This window comes from Scyliorhinus torazame, chromosome X (assembly GCF_047496885.1).
Source record: "Scyliorhinus torazame isolate Kashiwa2021f chromosome X, sScyTor2.1, whole genome shotgun sequence".
NCBI lineage: Eukaryota > Metazoa > Chordata > Chondrichthyes > Carcharhiniformes > Scyliorhinidae > Scyliorhinus > Scyliorhinus torazame.
Genome location: NC_092738.1, coordinates 8781795 through 8804937, shown reverse-complemented (window position 1 = coordinate 8804937; position 23143 = coordinate 8781795). Strand labels below are relative to the sequence as shown.

Sequence of the window (23143 nt, the reverse complement as noted above, 5' to 3'; positions counted from 1 at the left end):
CTGTGAAACCACTCTGAAGCCCATCTACACTATTCCCTTATCGTCCATATGTCTATCCAATGACCATTTGAATGCCCTTAGTGTTGGCGAGTCCACTACTGTTGCAGGCAGGGCATTCCACGCCCTTACTACTCTCTGAGTAAAGAACCTACCTCTGACATCTGTCCTATATCTATCTCCCCTCAATTTAAATCTATGTCCCCTCGTGCTAAATATCACTATTCAAGGAAAAAGACTCTCACTGTCCACCCTATCGAATCCTCTGATGATCTTGTATGCCTCAATTAAGTCACCTCTTAACCTTCTTCTCGCTAACGAAAACAGCCTCAAGTCCCTCAGCCTTCCCTCATAAGATCGTCCCTCCATACCAGGCAACATTCTGGTAAATCTCATCTGCACCCTTTCCAATGCTTCCACATCCTTCCTATAATGCGGCGACCAGAATTGCACGCAATACTCCAAATGCGGCCGAACCAGAGTTTTGTACAGCTGCAACATGACCTCCCGACTCCGGAACTCAATCCCTCTACCAATAAAAGCTAACACACCGTACGCCTTCTTAACAACCCTCTCAACCTGGGTGGCAACTTTCAGGGATCTATGTACATGGACACCAAGATCTCTCTGCTCATTAACAGTACCAAGAATCTTACCATTAGCCCAGTACTCTGTCTTCCTGTTATTCCTTCCAAAATGAATTACCTCACACTTTTCTGCATTAAACTCCATTTGCCACCTCTCAGCCCAGCGCTGCAGCATATCTATGTCCCTCTGTAACTCGTAACATCCTTCCGCACTGTCCACAACTCCACCGACTTTAGTGTCATCTGCAAATTTGCTCACCCATCCTTCTACGCCCTCCTCCAGGTCATTTGTAAAAATGTCAAACAGCAGTGGCCCCAAAATAGATCCTTGTGGTACACCTCTAGTAACTGGACTCCAGTCTGAACATTTCCTATCAACCACCACCCTTTGTCTTCTTCCAGCTAGCCAACATCTGATCCAAATTGCTAAATCACCCTGAATCCCATGCCTCCATATTTTCTGCAATAGCCTACCGTGGGGAACCTTATCAAACGCTTTACGGAAATCCATGTTGACTGTATCTAATCAAATTATTCCTTTCCAGATGATTATACATCCTATCTCTTATAAACCTTTCCAAGACTTTGCCCACAACAGAAGTAAGGCTCACTGGTCTATAATTACCGGGGTTGTCTCTACTCCCCTTCTTGAACAAGGGGACAACATTTGCTATCCTCCAGCCTTCTGGCATTATTCCTGTAGACAAAGATGACTTAAAGATCAAAGCCAAAGGCTCAGCAATCTCCTCCCTTGCTTCCCAGAGAATCCTAGGATAAATCCCATCCGGCCCAGGGGACTTATCTATTTTCACTTTCCAGAATTGTTAACACCTCCTCCTTATGGACCTCAAGCCCTTCTAGTCTAGTAGCCTGAATCTCAGTATTCTCCTCGACAACATTGTCTGTTTCCTGTGTGAATACTGATGAAAAATATTCATTTAGCACCTCTCCTATCTCCTCGGACTCCAAGCACAACTTCCCACTACTGTCCTTGACTGGCCCTCCTCTTACCCTCGTCATTCTTTTATTCCTGACATATCTATAGAAAGCTTTAGGGTTATCCTTGATCCTATCTGCCAAAAACTTCTCATGTCCTCTCCTGGCTCTTCTTAGCTCTCTCTTTAGGTCCTTCCTAGCTAACATGTAACTCTCGAGCGCCCTAACTGAACCTTCATGTCTCATCTTTGCATAAGCCTCCTTCTTCCTCTTGACAAGTGTTTTGACTGCTTTAGTAAACCACGGTTCCCTTGCTCGACCACTTCCTCCCCGCCTGACCGGTACATACTTATCAAGCACATGCAGTAGCTGTTCCTTGAACAAGCTCCACATTTCCATTGTGCCCATCCCCTGCAGTTTTCCTCTCCATCCGATGCATCCTAAGCCTTGCCTCATCGCATCATAATTGCCTTTCCCCCAGATATAACTCTTGCCCTGCGGTATATACCTATCCCTTTCCATCACTAAAGTAAACTTAATCGAATTGTGGTCACTATCACCAAAGTGCTCACCTACCTCCAAACCTAACACCTGTCCTGGTTCATTACCCAGTACCAAATCCAATGTGGCCTCGCCTCTCGTTGGCCTATCTACATACTGTGTCAGGAAACCCTCCTGCACACATTGGACAAAAATGGACCCATCTAAAGAACTCGAACTATAGCGTTTCCAGTCAATATTTGGAAAGTTAAAGTCCCCCATAACAATTACCCTGTTGCTTTCGCTCCTATCCAGAATCATCTTTGCAATCCTTTCCTCTACATCTCTGGAACTTTTCGGAGGGCTATAGAAAACCCCTAACAGGATGACCTCTCCTTTCCTGTTTCTAACCTCAGCCCATACTACCTCAGTAGATGAGTCCTCATCAAACATCCTTTCTGCCACCGTAATACTGTCCTTGACTAACAATGCCACACCTCTCCTCTTTTACCACCTTCCCTGAGTTTACTGAAATATCTAAACCCCGGCACCTGCAACAACCATTCCTGTCCCTGCTCTATCCATGTCTCCAAAATGGCCACAACATCCAAGTCCCAGGTATCAACCCATGCCGCAAGTTCACCCACCTTATTCCGGATGCTCCTGGCATTGAAGAAGACACACTTTGAACTACCTTCCTGCCTGCCGGTACACTCCTGCAACTTTGAAACCTTACTCATGACCTCACTACTCTCAACCTCCTGTGTACTGGAGCTACTATTTAGGTTCCCAAGCCCCTGCTGAACTATTTTAAACCCTCCCGAAGAGCATGAGCAAATTTCCCCCCCAGGTTATTGGTACCCCTCTGGTCCAGGTGTAGACCATCACATTTGTAGAGGTCCCACCGACCCCAGAATGAGCCCCAATTATCCAGAAATCTGAAACTCTCCTTCCTGCACCATCCCTGAAGCCACGTGTTCAACTGCTCTCTCTCCCTATTCCTCATCTCGCTATCACGTGGCACCGGTAACAACCCAGAGATAATAACTCTGTTTGTCCCAGATCTAAGTAACCACCCTAGCTCCCTGAATTCCTGCCTTACATCCCTCTCCCCTTTCCTACCTATGTCGTTGGTACCTGTGTGGACCACGACATGGGGCTGCTCCCCCTCCCCCTTAAGGATCCCGAAACACGATCCGAGACATCACGGACCCTGGCACCTGGGAGGCAACACACCAACCGTGAGTCTCTCTCTTTCCCACAGAATCTCCTATCTATCCCCCTAACTATGGAGTCTCCAATAACTAATGCTCTACTCCCCGCCCCCCTTCCCTTCTGAGCAACAGGGACAGACTCTGTGCCAGAGACCTGTACCCCATGGCTTAGCCCTGGTAAGTCCTCCCCCTCCCCCCCCAACAGTATCCAAAGCGGTATACTTATTACTAAGGGGAATGACCACAGGGGATCCCTGTACTGACTGCTTCCTCCCAGCCCCTCTCACCGTCACCCATCTATCTTTATTCTTTGGAGTAACTACATCCCTGAAGCTTCTATCTATGACCACCTCTGCCTCCCGAATGATCCGAAGTTCATCCAGCTCCAGTTCCCGAACGCGGTTTCGGAGGAGCTGGAGATGGGTGCACTTCCCACAGATGAAATCAGCAGGGAAACTGACGACGTCCCTCACCTCAAACATTCTGCAGGAGGAACATTGCAGTACCTTCCCTGCCATCCCCTTTGGATACAAAATGAAAAAGAAAGAAAGAGCTTACCTGTTATTCACTCTCCCACTTAGGTTTAAGGAAGTGGAAGGGTGGGGGAACACTACAAGTGTCTAGGGTTTAGAAACTGCCCAACTTAAATGCAGGTAAAAATAAAACACTTAACCAGCAACCACTGCGCCCCACACGAAAACAGCAATCAGCTGTTATTAGCCTACGCAAACAATTTAAATCTTTACTACTTACCCAGCAGTCACTCTGTCCTCACTCTGACCGGATTCAGCTGGAAACTCCCTACAGTAAGTTTTAAAAAAAATTTACTCCCCTTCTCAACAAGCACTCACTCAGCAACCTCTGCGCCCCGCACGATAACACCTGAGGGAAAATAAAAGAAAAACTACTTGCCAGTCACCAGCCAATCCCTTACCTGCAGGCTGTGACGTCACAGTTCAATTTCTTTCTATTTCTACCTGCCCTCGAGCCTTCCTCTTGATCTTTACAGCGGTTGTTTTGTTTTGGTTAGAGGGGGTGGGGCTAGGGAGGGAAACACTGAAGAAGTGTTTCGGGTTTTAAGTGTCACTTGACAACAGCTCCTCCACAAACCACTTTCAAGTTTCAAATATCCTGGTCGCGAGGTTTGCTAGTGTCACACGGGAGGGTTTAAACTAGTATGGCAGGGGGGTGGGCACGGGAGCAATAGGTCAGAAGGTGAGAGCATTGAGGGAGAACTAGGGAATAGGGACAGTGGGGCTCTGAGGCAGAGCAGACAGGGAGAAGTTGCTGAACACAGTAGGTCTGGTGGCCTAAAGTGCATATGTTTTAATGCAAGAAGTATTACAGGTAAGGCAGATGAACTTAAGAACTTGGGTTAGTACTTGGAACTATGATGTTGTTGCCATTACAGAGACCTGGTTGAGGGAAGGGCAGGATTGGCAGCTAAACGTTCCAGAATTTAGATGTTTCAGGCGGAAAGAGGGGGTTGTAAAAGGGGTGGCGGAGTTGCGCTACTGGTTAGGGAGAATATCACAGCTGTACTACGGGAGGACACCTCAGAGGGCAGTGAGGCTATTTGAGTAGAGATCAGGAATAAGAATGGTGCAGTCACAATGTTGGGGGTTTACTACAGGCCTTCTAACAGCCAGCGGGAGATAGAGGAGCAGATAGGTAGGCAGATTTTGGAAAAGAGTAAAAACAACAGGGTTGTGGCGATGGGAGACTTCAACTTCCCCAATTTTGACTGGGACTCACTTAGTGCCAGGGGCTTAGACGGGGCAGAGTTTATAAGGAGCATCCAGGAGGGCTTCTTAAAACAATATGCAGACAGTCCAGCTAGGGAAGGGGCTGTACTGGACCTGGTATTGGGGAATGAGCCCGGCCAGGTGTAGAAGTTTCAGTAGGGGAGCATTTCTGGAACAGTGACCACAATTCAGTAAGTTTTAAAGTGCTGGTGGACAAAGATTCGAGTGGTCCTAGGGTGAATGTGCTAAATTGGGGAAGGCTAATTATAACGGGCAGCACGGTAACATTGTGGTTAGCACAATTGCTTCACAGCTCCAGGGTCCCAGGTTCGACCTTGGGTCACTGTCTGTGCGGAGTCTGCACATTCTCCCCGTGTGTGCGTGGGTTTCCTCCCACAGTCCAAAGATCTGCAGGTTAGGTGGATTGGCCATGCTAAATTGCCCTTAGTGTGTAAAATTGCCCTTAGTGTTAGGTGGGGTTACTGGGTTATGGGGATAGGGTGGAGGTGTGGACCTTGGGTAGGGTTCTCTTTCCAAGAGCCGGTGCAGACTCGATGGGCCAAATGGCCTCCTTCTGCACTGTAAATTCTATGATAATATTAGGCGGGAACTGAAGAACCGAGATTGGGGGCGGATGTTTGAGGGTAAATCAACATCTGACATGTGGGAGGCTTTCAAGTGTCAGTTGAAAGGAATTCAGGACCGGCATATTCCTGTGAGGAAGAAGGATAAGTACGGCAATTTTCAGGAACATTGGATAACGGGAGATATTGTAGGCCTCGTCAAAAAGAAAAAGGAGGCATTTGTCAGGGCTAAAAGGCTGTGACCAAATGAAGCCTGTGTGGAATATAAGGAAAGTAGGAAGGAACTTAAGCAAGGAGTCAGGAGGGCTAGAAGGGGTCACGAAACGTCATTGGCAAAATGGGGTTAAGGAAAATCCCAAGGCTTTTTACACGTACATAAAAAGCAAGAGGGTAGCCAGGGAAAGGGTTGGCCCACTGAAGGATAGGCAAGGGAATCTATGTGTGGACCCAGAGGAAATGGGCGATGTACGAAATTAATACTTTGCATCAGTATTCACCAAAGAGAAGGAAGTGGTAGATGTTGAGTCTGGAGAAGGGTGTGTAGATAGTCTGGGTCAGATTGAGATCCAAAAAGCCGAGGTGTTTGGCGTCTTGAAAAATATTAACGTAGATAAGTCCCCAGGGCCTGATGGGATCTACCCCAGAATACTGTAGGAGGCTGGAGAGGAAATTGCTGAGGCCTTGTCAGAAATCTTTGGATCCTCACTGTCTTCAGGGGATGTCCCGGAGGACTGGAGAATAGCCAACGTTGTTCCTCTGTTTAAGAAGGGTAGCAAGGATAATCCAGGGAACTACAGGCCGGTGAGCCTTACTTCAGTGGTAGGGAAATTACTGGAGAGAATTCTTCGAGACAGGATCTACTCCCATTTGGAAGCATGAGTGAGAGGCAGCATGGTTTTGTGAAGGGGAGGTCGTGTCTCACTAAATTGATAGCGCTTTTCGAGGAGGTCACAAAGATAATTGATGCAGGTAGGGCAGTGGATGTTGTCTATATGGACTTCAGTTGTCTATATGGATGTTGTCTATATGGACCTTTGACAAGGTCCCTCATGGTAGACTAGTACAAAAGGTGAAGTCACACGGGATCAGGGGTGAGCTGGCAAGGTGGATACAGAACTGGCTAGGTCACAGAAGGCAGAGAGTAGCAATGGAAGGATGCTTTTCTAATTAGAGGGCTGTGACTAGTGGTGTTCCGCAGGGATCAGTGCTGGGACCTTTGCTGTTTGTAGTATATATAAATGATTTGGAGGAAAATGTAACATCTGATTAGTAAGTTTGCAGACGACACAAAGGTTGGTGGAATTGCGGATAGCGATGAGGACTGTCAGAGGATAGAGCAGGATTTAGATTGTTTGGAGACTTGGGCGGAGAGATGGCAGATGGAGTTTAATCAGGACAAATGTGAGGTAATGCATTTTGGAAGGTCTAATGCAGGTAGGGAATATACAGCGAATGGTAGAACCCTCAAGAGTATTGAAAGTCAGAGAGATCGAGGTGTACAGGTCCACTGAAGGGGGCAACACAGGTGGAGAAGGTAGTCAAGAAGGCATACGGCATGCTTGCCTTCATTGGCCGGGGCATTGAGTATAAGAATTGGCAAGTCATGTTGCAGCTGTATAGAACCTTAGTTAGGCCACACTTGGAGTATAGTGTTCAATTCTGGTCGTCACACTACCAGAACGATGTGGAGGCTTTAGAGAGGGTGCAGAAGAGATTTACCAGTCTGTTGCCTGGTATGGAGGGCATTAGCTATGAGGAGCGGTTGAATAAACTCAGTTTGTTCTCACTGGAACGACGGAGGTTGAGGGGCGACCTGATAGAGGTCTACAAAATTATGAGGGGCATAGACAGAGTGGATAGTCAGAGGCTTTTCCCCGGGGTAGAGGGGTCAATCACTAGGGGGCATAGGTTTAAGGTGAGAGGGGCAAGGTTTAGAGTAGATGTACCAGGCAAGTTTTTTACACAGAGGGTAGTGGGTGCCTGGAACTCACTACCGGAGGAGGTAGTGGAAGCAGGGACGACAGTGACATTTAAGGGGCATCTTGACAAATACATGAATAGGATGGGAATAGAGGGATACGGACCCAGGAAGTGTAGAAGATTGTAGTTTAGTCGGGCCGCATGGTCGGCACGGGCTTGGAGGGCCGAAGGGCCTGTTCCTGTGCTGTACATTTCTTTGTTCTTTGTTTGTTAAACAACATCCACCGCCCTCCCCATATCAATCATCTTTGTTGCCTCCTCAAAAAACTTGATCAAGTTAGTGAGGCACGACGTCCCCTTCACAAAACCTTGCTGTCGTTTATGTGTCCAGTTGTTTCCAAATGGGTATAAGTCCTGTCCCTGAGAATTCGCTCCATGAATTTGCCTGCTACTGACGTGAGGCTCACGGACCTATAGTTTCCAGGATTATCCCTGCTACTGTTCTTAAACAGCGGTACCACATTAGCTATTCTCCAGTCCTCCGGGATCTCACCTGCAGCCAATGAGGATACAAAGATGTCAGTCAAGGCCCTAGTAATTTCCTCCCTTGCTTCCCTCAGTATTCTGGGATAAATCCCATCTGGCCCAGGAGACTTATCTACCTTAATATCGTCTAAAAGACCCAATACCTCCTCCTTTCCGATGTTAACGTGATCCAGACTGTCCACACACCCTACCCAAGAATCATCTTCCACAAAGTTCCTTTCTTTAGTGAACACTGATGCAAAGTACTAATTTAGTACTTTGCCCATTTACTCTGACTCAACACATAGAAATTCCCCCCACTGTCCTTAAGTGGTCCAATCCTTTCCCTGGCTACCCTCTTGCTTTTTACATATGAATAAAAAGCTTTGGGATTCACCTTAATCCTACTTGCCAAGGACTTTTCATGCTCTCCTAATTTCCCACTTCAGTACCCTCCTACTTTCTTTATACTCCTCAAGGGTTTCCCACCCTTCTAGACCTTTTTCTTTTTGACGATATCCCTCGTTATCCAAGGCTCCCTAAACTTCCCACACGTATCCTTCATTCTCTCAGGAACGTGACTTTCCTGAATCCTAATCAACTGTCGTTTGAAAGACTCCCACATGTCTGATGTTGATTTACTATCCAACAGCCGCTCCCAATCCAAATTCTTCAATTCCCGTGTAATGTTATTGTCATTTGCCTTACCCCAGTTTAACGTGAGGGTTACCCTCATCCCTGTCCAAAAGTACCTGAAAACCCACGGAATTGTGGTCACTACTTCCATAATGTTCCCCTGTTGAAACCTCAACCACCTGTCCAAGCTCATTCTCCAAGACCCGATTGAGTACTGCCCCTTCCCCAGTTGGACTATCTATATATTGCAATAAGAAGCCTTCCTGCATACACCGTACAAACTCTGCCCCATCCATACCCTTAGCACTAAGTGAGTCCCAGTCAATATAGGGGAAACTAAAATCCCCAACCACAACAACCCTGTTACTTTTGCACCTATCCAAAATCTCTCTACCTATCTGCTCCTCTATCTCTCGCTGGCAGTTGGGGGGCCTGTAATGAACACCCAATATTGTGATTGCTCCGCTCCCGATATGCATACAACATACAGTGCAGAAGGAGGCCATTCGGCCCATCGAGTCTGCACCGACCGACCTAACACCTCACTTCCACCGTATCCCCGTAACCCAATAACCCCTCCTATCTTTTTTTGGGGACACTAAGGGAAATTGATCATGGCCAATCCACCTAACCTGCACGACTTTGGACTGTGGGAGGAAACCGGAGCACCCGGAGTAAACCCACGCAGACACGAGGAGAATCTGCAGACTCCGCACAGACAGTGACCCAGCGTGGAATCGAACCTGCGACTCTGGCACTGTGAAACCACAGTGCTAACCACTTGTGCTACCGTGCTGCCCTAAGAACATAAGAACTAGGCCCTTCGAGCCTGTTCCTCCATTCAATGAGATCATGGCTGATCTTTTGTGGACTCAGGTCCACTTTCCGGCCCGAACACCATAACCCTTAATCCCTTTATTCTTCAAAAAACGATCTCTCTTTATCTTGAAAACATTGAATGAAGGAGCCTCTACTGCTTCACTGGGCAAGGAATTCCATAGATTCACAACCCTTTGGGTGAAGAAGTTCCTCCTAAACTCAGTCCTAAATCTACTTCCCCTTATTTTGAGGCTATGCCCCCTAGTTCTGCTTTCACCCGCCAGTGGAAACAACCTGCCCGCATCTATCCTATCTATTCCCTTCATAATTTTATATGTTTCTATAAGATCCCCCCTCATCCTTCTAAATTCCAACGAGTACAGTCCCAGTCTACTCAGCCTCTCCTCGTAATCCAACCCCTTCAGCTCTGGGATTAACCTAGTGAATCTCCTCTGCACACCCTCCAGTGCCAGTTCGTCCTTTCTCAAGTAAGGAGACCAAAACTGAACACAATACTCCAGGTGTGGCCTCACTAACACCTTATACAATTGCAGCATAACCTCCCTAGTCTTAAACTCCATCCCTCTAGCAGCGAAGGAGAAAACTCCATTCGCCTTCTTTTTTCTTTATGAATTATTTCATTGAAGCATTTGTAATTTTCACAGTTTAACACATTAACATCTCTTAAACAACCACGCGGGCCGACACATGTAAAGACAAAAAAACAACCTACAGAACAGCACCCCCGCTCTATTCCCTAGCTGCCCGTAAACTGTACTCTCTGTCCCATTGTAACATTGGCATGCCTCCTGTTTTCCTCGCTCGCCCTTTCTCTCTCCCCCCCCCCCCCCTTAATGCTGACGTTCAATTTTCCTTGAAGAAGTCTATGAACGGTTGCCATCTCAGGGCGAACCCTTGAATTACCCTCTCAAAGCTAATTTAATTTTCTCCAGACTGAGAAACCCTGCCATATCGCTGACCCACACTCCTGACTTCGGGGACTCTGAGTCCCTCCATCCCAGCAAAATCCGTCTCCAGGCCACCAGGGAGGAGAAGGCCAGAACATTGTCCTCCCTCTCCCCCGCTTTGCCCCCAGATCCTCTGATACCCTAAATATTGCCAAATCTGGACTTGAGTCCAGAAGAGTTACCCTTCCTTCCAGAACCTCTGACATAATGTCCGCAAACCCCTGTCAGAATCCTCTCAATTTCGGACATGCCCGGAACATATGTACATGGTTTGCCGTGCTATCCCCACACCGCCCACATCTGTCCTCCACACCGCCCACATCTGTCCTCCACCTCCCCAAAGAACCTGCTCATCTGGGCTGCTGTCATGTGGGCCCGTGGACCACCTTGAACTGGATCAAGCTAAGTCTGGCACACGACGAGGAGGAATTGGCTCTTTTCCCACAGCTCGAATTCTATCTCCCCACCCAGCTCCTCTTCCACTTCCTCTTCACCTCCCTGATAGGGGCCCCTTCCCACTCCATCAGCTCTTTGTCTATCTCCAAGACCCTCCCCTTTCCAACCTCTGTTTTTCACATCACCTTATCATGGACTAGCACACCCAGGTCCCTCTGCACAGCAGCATGTTTTAATATTTTATCATTTAAATAATAATCCCTTTTGCGTTATTCCTATCAAAATGGTAACTTCACATGGTAACATCACAATGGTAACTGTTCTGGTCACCGCATTATAGGAAGGACGTGGAGGCTTTGGAGCGGGTGCAGAGGAGATTTACCAGGATGTTGCCTGGTATGGAGGGAAACTCTTATGAGGAAAGGCTGATGGACTTGAGGTTGTTTTCGTTGGAGAGAAGAAGGTTAAGAGGAGACTTAATAGAGGCGTACAAAATGATCAGGGGGTTAGATAGGGTGGACAGTGAGAGCCTTCTCCCGCGGATGGAAATGGCTGGCACGAGGGGACATAGCTTTAAACTGAGGGGTAATAGATATAGGACAGAGGTCAGAGGTAGGTTCTTTACGCAAAGAGTAGTGAGGCCGTGGAATGCCCTACCTGCAACAGTAGTGAACTCGCCAACATTGAGGGCATTTAAAAGTTTATTGGATAAACATATGGATGATAATGGCATAGTGTAGGTTAGATGGTTTTTGTTTCGGTGCAACATCGTGGGCCGAAGGGCCTGTACTGCGCTGTATCGTTCTATGTTCTATGTTCACATTTGTCAACATTGTATTCCATCTGCCAGACCCTAGCCCATTCACTTAGCCTATCCAAATCCCTCTGCAGACTTCCAGTATCCTCTGCACTTTCTGTTTTACCACTTATCTTAATGTCGTCTGCAAACTTGGACACATTGCCCTTGGTCCCCAACTCCAAATCATCTATGTAAATTGTGAACAGTTGTGGGCCCAACACTGATCCCTGAGGGTTGCCAACCAGAGAAACACCCATTAATCCCCACTCTTTGCTTTCTATTAATTAACCAATCCTCTATCCATGCTACTACTTTCCCCTTAATGCCATGCATCTTTATCTTATGCAGCAAACCTTTGTGTGGCACCTTGTCAAAGGCTTTCTGGAAATCCAGATATACCACATCCATTGGCTCCCCGTTATCTACCGCAGTGGTAATGTCCTCAAAAAATTCCACTAAATTAGTTAGGCACGACCTGCCCTTTATGAACCCATGCTGCGTCTGCCCAATGGGACAATTTCCATCCAGATACCTCGCTATTTCTTCCTTGATGATAGATTCCAGCATCTTCCCTACTACCGAAGTTAAGCTCACTGGCCTATAATTACCCGCTTTCTGCCTACCTCCTTTTTTAAACAGTGGTGTCACGTTTGCTAATTTCCAATCCGCCAGGACCACCCCAGAGTCTAGTGAATTTTGATAAATTATCACTAGTGCATTTGCAATTTCCCGAGCCATCTCTTTTAGCACTCTGGGATGCATTCCATCGGGGCCAGGAGACTTGTCTACCTTTAGCCCCATTAGCTTGCCCATCACTACCTCCTTAGTGATAACAATCGTCTCAATGTCCTCACCTGTCATAGCCTCATTTGCGTCAGTCACTGGCATGTTATTTGTGTCTTCCACTGTGAAGACCGACCCAAAAAACCTGTTCAGTTCCTCAGCCATTTCCTCATCTCCCATTATTAAATCCCCCTTCTCATCCTCTAAAGGCCAATATTTACCTTCGCAGAAACTTTTACTATCTAATTTTATATTCTGAGCAAGTTTACTCGCATAATCTATCTTACTCATCTTTATAGCTTTTTTCGTAGCTTTCTGTTGCCCCCTAAAGATTTCCCAGTCGTCTAGTCTCCCACTAATCTTTGCCACTTTGTATGCTTTTTCCTTCAATTTGATACTCTCCCTTATTTCCTTAGATATCCACCGTCGATTTTCCCTCTTTCTGCCGTCCTTCCTTTTTGTTAGGACAAATTTTGCTGATTACTGTGAAAAATCGCTTGGAAGGTTCTCCATTGTTCCTCAACTGTTTCACCATAAAGTCTTTGCTCTCAGTCTACCTTAGCCAGCTCTTCTCTCATCCCATTTTAATCTCCTTTGTTTATGCACAAAACACTAGTGTTTGATTTTACCTTCTCACCCTCCATCTGTATTTTAAATTCCACCATATTGTGATCACTCCTTCCAAGAGGATCCCTAACTATGAGATCATTATCAATCCTATCTCATTACACAGGACCATATCTAGGACCGCTTGTTCCCTTGTATTCCATTACGTACCGTTCCATGAAGGACTTGCCTGCTTTACCTGCGAATCACCAATCAAGTTGGTCCGTGAAAATGGTGCGAAAACGAACAACGTTGCTGACGCCATTGATGCTGTGCCACACTCGTGATCCAGATGGTGGCCATTTTGCGCATGACGCGACGAGCGCCAGGACGTGCAAACATCGTGGCCACGGCAGTAGCACAGTGGTTAGCACAGTTGTTTCACAGTGCCAGGGTCCCGGGTTCGATTCCCGGCTGGGTCACTGTCTGTGCGGAGTGTGCATGTCCTCCCCGTGTCTGTGTGGGTTTCCTCCGGGGGCTCCGGTTTCCTCCCACAAGTCCCGAAAGACGCGCTGTTAGGTGAATTGGACATTCTGAATTCTCCCTCTGTGACCCGAACAGGCGCCGGAATGTGGCGACTCGGGGATTTTCACAGTAACTTCATTGCAGTGTTAATATAAGCCTACTTGTGACAATAATAAAGATTATTGTTATTATTTTAAAATGACCAGCCCCAAACAGGCAGCAGAGAGCATAGAGTCTTGTTCTACGCGGATGACCTGCTCCTCTGCATTTCGGACCCACAAAGCAGCATGGAAGGAATCATCACGCACCTGAAAGAGTTTGATGCCTTCTCGGGCTACAAACTCAACATCAGCAAAAGTGAGATTTTCCCGGTGAACCCCCAATGTGGGGGGGCAGCACTGGTGGGACTGCCATTTAAACAAGGCTGACACAAATTCCACTACCTGGGTATCCAAATAGCCCATGACTGGACGGGGATCCACAAATGGAACCTCACCAGTCTGACAGAGGAAGTCAAAAAGGATCTGCAGAGGTGGAACGCACTCCCACTCTCCCTGGCAAGGAAAGTACAGACGATCAAAATGAACGCACTGCCCAGATACCTCTTCCTACTAAGATCCATCCCGATCTATATCCCCAAGGCCTTTTTCAACATATTGGACAAATTAATCAAGGCGTTTGTATGGGGGGTGGGGGGAGAGAATGCTAGGATCACAAAGAAGATCCTACAGAAAACAAAATCCAGGGGGGGCTAGCCCTCCCAAACCTACAATTCTACCCCTGGGCAGTGACGGCGGAACGAGTGATGGGATGGATAAAGGAGCCAGAGGCCGAGTGGGTGCGTGCGGAGGAGGCTTCCTGCAAGGGGACCTCTCTCTGGACCCTCGCCACGGCGGCATTCCCATCCCTGCCCAAGAAACACTTCAGCAGCCCAGTGGTGATAGCCACCCTCCAGACGTGGCACCAACTACGGCAGCAATTCGGACTGACCGAAGTGTCCGACCAAGCCCCCATCTGCAATAACCACAGGTTCACACCAGCACTCACCGACTCCAACTTTAAAAAGTGGAGACAGGGTGGGGGGACACTGACAGTCACTGACAATAGGGTCGCAACACTGGAAGAACTGACGCAGAGATTCCAGCTAGCTAAAGGCAACAAACTAGGGGCTGTTTAGCACAGAGCTAAATCGTTGGCTTTGAAAGCAGACCAAGGCAGGCCAGCAGCACGGTTCAATTCCCGTACCAGCCTCCCGAACAGGCGCCGGAATGTGGCGACTAGGGGCTTTTCACAGTAACTTCATTTGAAGCCTACTTGTGACAATAAGCGATTTTCATTTCATTCATTTCATTTCAAACTCAGATACTTGCAGCTTAAAAACTTCCTCCGGAAGGAGACAAGGACATACCCGCGACCACCACAACAGACACTATTAGAAGAGCTACTGGACGCAGACATCCTAGGCAGAGGGAACTGTAGTGACATGTACGAATAACTGCTAGAGAGGGCCGATACCGAACTGGACTCGACAAGGAGGAAATGGGAGGAAGACTTGGGGATCGAAATAGAGTGGGGATTCTGGAGCAAAGCACTACACAGGGTCAACTCTACCTCCATATGCACAAGGCTCAACCTAACGCAGCTAAAAGTGGTACATAGAGCCCACTTGACCAGAACCTGAATGAGTAGGTTCTTCCCGGACAGGCGGAGGACAGATGTGAACGGTGCCAAGGAGGCCCAGCCAACCACGCCCACATGTTCTGGTCTTGCCCCAGACTTGCTGGGTACTAGACAACCTTCTTCAAGGCAATGTCCAATGTGGTGGGGATGAGTTCTGAAGCGATGCCATTGGAGTTCTTCCTTTTGCTATTTTTGGCAAAAGGCATAAAATGATTTAATTTTCCAGCCTTCAAATTAGTGAGTTCACCGACCACAATGATTGGAATACTTAGGTGTTTGTTTTTGACCGGCGCAGTCACAATGGGCCGAAGGGCCTTTCCTGTGCTGTAGACCTCTATGATTCTGTGACACAAGGCAAACCCTGCAAATTGCACACTGACTCATCACGCATTCCCATCCACTGTCTCCCATTTCACCACAACTGCAACGCCAGTAATGTCCCCCTTTTTAAAAAAACAAATCAATATTGTATTAACACATTCGGATTGTATAATATAAACTCCGTCCATATCAAATAAAGGGAGCTGGGATTGGCAGAAAAGTTGTCACATTAAATCTGGAGCAATATGGAGAAGGAATGAAAAACAAACAATGTATGGATAAATAATCCGGGGTGTCCTCTGTAGCCATCTGGGATGGCCACGTCCCGATTACAAAATGGACACCCGCAAGGAATGCAGGGAAAATTGGACAATGCTAAGAAATGAGCAGGTGCAAGCTCTGTCTGTTGATTAGAACCTTAAACGCTCAGCCAAGACAGAAACTACCAAACGAGTTACATACTAATGAGCCATCTCCGGGGACAAAAGGGAAACATTTAGATACACAATGTTCGGACAGACGCCCTGGCGCCAGAAGAAACTTAGACAAAGCTGACTGACAGTCACCAGGACATGCCCAGCGATCAGGGAACCACCGCTCTATTGGAGGAAAATCGATACCGATGATTGGGAAAGACCCAATTAGTTGAGGCCAAGTTCAAGGCCCGCCCAGAAGCGCGCAAAGCCCTTTGCAGTATTAGAGGTATCACCCAAGGGAGAATCTTCCTCCTTTGGCTTTGGCTCTGAGCGAAGAGAGAGACCAGCCTAGCAGCTACAGCAGACCAAGTAAGTTCCAAGTCAATGCACGCTACAAGATAGACGCTCCTAGTTGCTATCCTGTAAACAGCTCAACCCAGCAGCCTCGGAACCGAGCGACGGCCACTGTTCCTCTGACTGAGTGGGCGCCCGAAGCTAAGTATAGGCTTTAGTAATAGTGGTAGTTTAGTTTGTAGAGTTTATGCATGAGTAGATTTGACTGTGTGTAAATAAATGAGCATTGCTTTGGAACTTACTAACTGGTGTATCGAGTCATTGATCAGTATTCGGTTCTGAACCTTGTGGCGGTGTCGAAAGATACCTGGCGACTCTTGAGCAAACGTGATTAAATAGAGCCAAATTAAGAACAAACCAAAAGTTAGCAACACCCCCCACATAAATGTTTGGAAACCATTCATCCAGAAGTAAGATGGAGTAAGGTGAGGGGGATATTGAATGGTATCGATGAGGTAAGCGCAGAACATGTTTCACAATAAAAAGAACCAGCGGCTACAAATTTCAGTTTTAAAGTCTTTATTCAAAACGTGACACATGTTTAGGATAATCTTGTCATCTGAGAGTACCTTTAAGACATGGATATTTAAGCAAGGCCTATGGTGTGCTCGCGTTCATTAACAGAGGGATTGAATTTAAGAGCCGTGAGGTGATGATGCAGCTGTACAAAACTTTGGTAAGGCCACATTTGGAGTACTGTGTACAGTTCTGGTGGCCTCATTTTAGGAAGGATGTGGAAGCTTTGGAAAAGGTGCAAAGAAGATTTACCAGGATGTTGCCTGGAATGGAGAGTAGGTCTTACGAGGAAAGGTTGAGGGTGCTAGGCCTTTTCTCATTAGAACGGAGAAGGATGAGGGGCGACTTGATAGAGGTTTATAAGATGATCAGGGGAATAGATAGAGTGGACGGTCAGAGACTTTTTCCCTGGGTGGAACAAACCATTACAAGGGGACATAAATTTAAGGTGAAAGGTGGAAGATATAGGAGGGATATCAGAGGTAGGTTCTTTACCCAGAGAGTAGTGGGGGCATGGAATGCACTGCCTGTGGAAGTAGTTGAGTCGGAAACATTAGGGACCTTCAAGCAGCTATTGGATAGGTACATGGATTACGGTAAAATGATATAGTGTAGATTTATTTTTTCTTAAGGGCAGCACGGTAGCATTGTGGATAGCACAGTTGCTTCGCAGCTCCAGGGTCGCAGGTTCGATTCCGGCTTGGGTCACTGTCTGTGCGGAGTCTGCACGTCCTCCCCGTGTCTGCGTGGGTTTCCTCCGGGTGCTCCGGTTTCCTCCCACAGTCCAAAGATGTGCGGGTTAGGTGAATTGGCCAATGATAAATTGCCCTTAATGTCCAGATTGCCCTTGGTGTTGGGTGGAGGTGTTGAGTTTGGGTAGGGTGCTCTTTCCAAGAGCCAGTGCAGACTCAAAGGGCCGAATGGCCTCCTTCTGCACTGTAAATTCAATGATAATCTATGATTAATCTAGGACAAAGGTTCGGCACAACATCGTGGGCCGAAGGGCCTGTTCTGTGCTGTATTTTCTATGTTCTATGTTCTATGTTCAATGTACCTTTAAGAAAACATTGATGTCAAGAGAGTGGGTGGGGCTGAGCCATTTTGCAGTTTAGTTTTACAGTTTGGAGGAAAAGAGCTTGGGTGTGTCTGTGTTTGCAGTGAGCTGGATCTCTGCCATGAAAGACTATCTCTGGATCATTTGGGTGATTTAAACTCATAATAGTAAAGCCTTTAACCTGATGTGATTCTGTTTAAAGGTGTTAAGTCTTTGGAAGTTTGAAGGAACATTTTATGGAATTATTTCCTGTTGCAATATTTTCTGAGTTATCTTTGAAGTAAGGGGTGTTGAGAGATCCAATGTTTATTTAAGATGTGAATTTGAGTTCACGGAATAAACAGTGTTTTGTGTTTAAAAACCCACATGTCCATAATTGTAATCCCACACCTAGTGAAAAGCCGTGTGCTCGGAAAAGCAACAAATACATTAAAGGGAGAGGTTGGTTGAACTCCATGATACATTTTGGGGTTCTGAAAACGCCTCAACCATAACAATCTGCACAAGAGACAGTGACATGCCCAAGATATAGCTTTTTTTAAAATGTCGGGGTTTCATATTATGCTGCAAGTAATGGCTAAGCTGCTCTATTTGTGATGTGGTTTCTTATTTCCAAACACTGGGCAGCACGGTAGCATTGTGGATAGCACAATTGCTTCACAGCTCCAGGGTCCCAGGTTCGATTCCGGCTTGGGTCACTGTCTGTGCGGAGTCTGCACATCCTCCCCGTGTGTGCGTGGGTTTCCTCCGGGTGCTCCGGTTTCCTCCATAAATTGTCCCTTCGTGTCCAAAGATGTACAGTGTAGGTGTATTGGCCATGATAAATTGCCCTTAGTGTCCAAAGATGTGCAGGTTAGGTGGATTGGCCATGATAAATTGTCCCTTAGTGTCCAAAGATGTGCAGGTTAGGTGGATTGGCCATGTTAAATTGTCCCTTAGTGTCCAAAGATGTACAGGTTAGGTGGATTGGCCATGTTAAATTGTCCCTTAGTGTCCAAAGATGTGCAGGTTAGGTGGATTGGCCATGATAAATTGCCCTTAGTGTCCAGAATTGCCCTTAGTGTTGGGTGGGGTTACTGGGTTATGGGGATAGGGTGGAGGTGTTGACCTTTGGTAGGGTGCTCTTTCCAAGAGCCGGTGCAGACTCGATGGGCCGAATGGCCTCCTTCTGCACTGTAAATTCTATGAAACTATGAAAATTTGCATCTTTCCTGTTTGAGATTACGGACGAGGTATAGCACCGAGTATGCATATCGTTTTGTGAGATATTGTAAAAGCTTCAAGCAGTGAATCCTATTAAACTGCTTTCAGGGTGATTTCAAGAAGGAGACTCATTCGGCCTCACAGGATGAGCTGGATCTGGAGAGAAAGCGTAAAGAGACTGAAGCGCTGCTTCAAAGCATCGGCATAAGTACAGAACTCTCCATAGGTGAGTGCAACAAATCGATTGAAATAGTATGTTGTTTTCACATGTTTCTGCAGTGAAACGTGTTATTCTGGTTAACCAGATTGAACATTTTGTTTTGTTTAGTTTCAATTCTTTCTGCTCAAATTGCTTCTCTTGGAATATGAATGACACAATTTTAAAGTGAAACATAATTTGGCTGTTTTTAATTGGCTTCAGATCCTGTGTATGACTGACTGATTCAGAATCCTGCATATTCATTTTGTTTCAAGTTCCAAAGCTGAACATTTTTTGTTGTAGTTACAGGATGTGATTGTCGATGTGCAGACTACCAAAAATGTTCATAACTATTTTAATGTTTGACAAAAAGGAAAAATATTCTGGGGTTTAGCACCTTTGAAGTTAAACCCAGCCTAAATGAAAAGTATCCCAGGCTTCTGAGAAGCAAGAGCAGAATTAGCGGAGGCTCTGGCCACCATTTTGTAATCCTCTCTGCCTACAGGTGTGGTGCCAGAGGCCTGCAGGATAGTTAACATTATACCATCGCTTGAAAAGCGAAGAAGTGACAGCAAAATAATTCCAGATCGAATGGCTTTACCTTGGCGATGGGTATTCTGGAACAGTCAGCGTCAATTTTTTGAGGGAAGGTCATGTGGGATTAACTTGATTGAACTTTTTGAGGGTTAATAAAGGTAGTGTTTTTGTTGCAATCTACATGGATTTTAGTAAGGCTTTTGTGACAAGGCCCTTCATGGCAAACTGGTCACGAAAGTAATAGTCCACGGGGAGGTGGCAAGGTGGATCCAAAAAAATTCTCAGTGGCAGAAAACAAATGATTGTGGGTGACGGGTGATATTGTGACTGGAAAGACTGTTTCCAGTGGGGTTTGGCAGGGTTCGATATCGAGTCCCTTGCTGTTGATTTTATAAAACAATCATTTAGACTTGAATGTAAGATTAAAGAAATGTACAAATTATATGTAAATTGGCCTGGTTGTTGATGGTGAGTAAGAACGGTGTAGACTTCCGGAAGATATCAGTGGACTGGCAAATGGAATATAATCTGAGGAAACGGATTTTTGGAGGACAAACGAGGGACTATAGAGTAAATGGTAGGCTACTGAGAGGAACAGAGGGACCTCTGAGTGAATGTCTATCGATCCCTGAAGGGAGCAGATAGGTGGTTGAGATACTTCCCTTTATTGGCTGGGGCAGAGAATATAAGGGCAGAGAGATTATGCGAAAAACTTCAAAAATCAGTGAAAAATGAAATGAAATGAAAATCGCGTATTGTCACAAGTAGGCTTCAAATGAAGTTACTGTGAAAAGCCCCTAGTCGCCACATTCCGGCGCCTGTTCGGGGAGGCTGTTACGGGCTGGTACAGTGGTTGACCACAGCTGGACTACCGTGTTGAGGTCTGGTCTCCCTACTGCAGGAAGGATGTCATCGCATTGCAGGAATAACAAAGGACATTTACACGGATGTCGCCAGCACTGAAGGATTTTAGTTCTCGGAAAGATTTCCCCAACTTTCAATAATTTGAAGCAGCGAAACAGAAATCAGGGACAGGATTCTCCGGCCTCCCAGTCACATGTTGCTCAGCAGCGGGAGTAGGCGTGACATTCCTCGTGGTGGGATTATCTGCTCCTAGCACTGTCAATGGGAATTCCTATTGAAGCCACCCAACATCGCCGGGAACCCATGGGCGGAGGTGCACAGCCAGTGAAACCAGTGAATTCCGCCACCAGCGAACGACTGGAGAATTCCCGGCTCTGAAGAAAGATTTATCCCCTTCCTCTTTCAATCTCCATTGCACTCTATTCCTCTTCATCTCAGTCTTAAATGGAGACCCCCTTATCTGGAAACTGCCTCCTTGTTCTCGGTTCACCACAAGAGGAAATATCCTCTGTCAAATACCCTGTCAAATCGTGTATGTTTCAATATGATTGCCTCATTCTTCTAAGCTCCAATGAGTGTAGACCCAGTCCATTTTCCCCAACAGAAGGAAAATGGGCTGGGTCTATGGGGGCGGCATGGCAGCACAGCGGTTAGCACTGTGGCTTCACAGCTCCATGGTTCCAGGTTTGATTCCCAACTTGGGTGGCTGTATGTGTGGAGTCTGCACGTTCTCCCCGTATCTGCGTGCGTTTCCTCCGGGTGCTCCGGTTTCCTCCCACAAGTCCAAAGATGTGCAGGTTAGATGGATTGGCCAAGCTAAATTGCCCTTAGTGTCCAAAAACAGGAGGTGGGGTTACTGGGTTGCAGGGTGGAATTGTGGGGATAAGTAGGCTGCTCTTTCCAAGGGCCGGTGCAGACTCGATGGGCCAAATGGCCTCCTTCTGCACTGTAAATTCTATGATTCTATGAGAACACCCAATCATCTCAGGAAAGAACCTTCTTTGAACTGCATGAAATAAAAGTATATTCCTCTTTAAATAAGGAGACCAAATCTGTCCACAGCACCTGACTTTACATTTTTAACTCGTGTCCGGGTGTCTGCTGCATTTGACCAGCTTTAAAAGATAAAATCAATTTCAAATCGGTGTATTCACATGACACACCAAATTAGAGGATTGAGCTAGTCCTTCGAGAAAACTGCAATAAGACTTGGATGAAACAAATTGCCTGAAATTTAAAAAAAACAATTGTTTCAAACATTAATCCCAGAATGATCTGTTCGACAATATATTCAGATTATCAGTATGTACTCTGAACACGCTACCTTTGTACCTATATTGTTTTGTGCAAGTTGCCATATAGTTACCAATATTGAGGCTGTCTTGATGACTATTGCAATACAGCTTCTTCTTTGAACCGTCTTTGAACAAAAATGTTATTTTCTCCCTTCCCTGTGTTTTTGTTTTCATTCCTTTTTCTGTTTAATTTCTCCATAATGTTTTTATCCAACAATTCCCATTTAATTTAATGAATGAACATCATGAATAGTGCAGCCGCTGCAGGCAGTAACTGGGGACACCCTGTTTGTTCACTTATTTAGTCCATTCTCCTATTTCTCCATCGAACAAATCGCTGGGAACGCCAAGTGAGTCTGAGAGCCAGGAATCTGTGGAGGGTACGGTGGGAGCCCGGTAAGACAATTCTGATATTTTTCCTCGCTATACTTTTCCTTTTTCAGGTTTTGTTTCAAATCCTCATTCCTGGTACCTGTCCCCTGTTGTCAGGAGCATCATGCTATGTAAACCAGCAAAAAAAAACAAATGTGGGGTGTCAAGAACGTACTCAAAAAGATAGAACAAGATACTTTCTAAATGGTGAAAAGCTGGAAACAGTGACAGTCTATCGCCACTTGGGAGTCCATGTTGATCGATCATTAAAATGTCTAATGGAATATTAATCTTTCTGTCTAGAGGGCTTGAATATAAGGGGATAGAAGTCACACTTCAACGAGACAAAGGTCTGGTTAGACCACATCTGGAGTCACTGAGCAGTTCCAGGCATCACACCAGAGGAAGGATATATTAACCTTGGAGTGATTTACCAGAATGATAGTTGGACTCCCCAGGGTTAAATTGTGAGGCAGGATTACACAAACTTGGTGTGTGTTCCTTGGGATTTAGAAGGTTAAGGGGGTGATTTGATCAGAGTTTTCAGGATATTACAGGTTGTAGATTGGGGAGATAGGTTGATTGGTGTCTCCCATGACTTGGGGATGTAGTAAAAAAGTTGGGGTCAGACTTTTGAGGAGTGGCGACTGGGCAATAAGAATGATCTACTTGTGACCTGGCTCGTGGCTCCAGTCTGAAACACCCCTGCATAGTAGGTAGGCAATGAAGACCATGCAACCACAAGAAATAATACTTCCATTGCCTGGACTTTCCTGTCGTACTCAGCTGAAACACACTCTACAAGTAGTTTCTTTCTGTCCCATTCATGTTGGAAATGACAGACTCCGGGCTCTGCAAAGCCCATTGGCCTT

General features: G+C 46.2%; 1 protein-coding gene across 2 annotated transcripts in view; it reads left to right on the top strand.

Moving 5' to 3' along the window:
• LOC140405453 (cytoplasmic dynein 1 intermediate chain 2-like) overlaps positions 1-23143 on the top strand; it is a 190159-nt gene that overhangs the window by 50441 nt on the left and 116575 nt on the right. For both annotated transcript variants that reach the window (XM_072493884.1, XM_072493885.1), the window contains exons 3-4: positions 19113-19230; positions 22205-22295. In XM_072493884.1, the coding sequence (XP_072349985.1) occupies positions 19113-19230; positions 22205-22295 (209 nt within the window). The remainder of the gene's footprint in view (positions 1-19112; positions 19231-22204; positions 22296-23143) is intronic.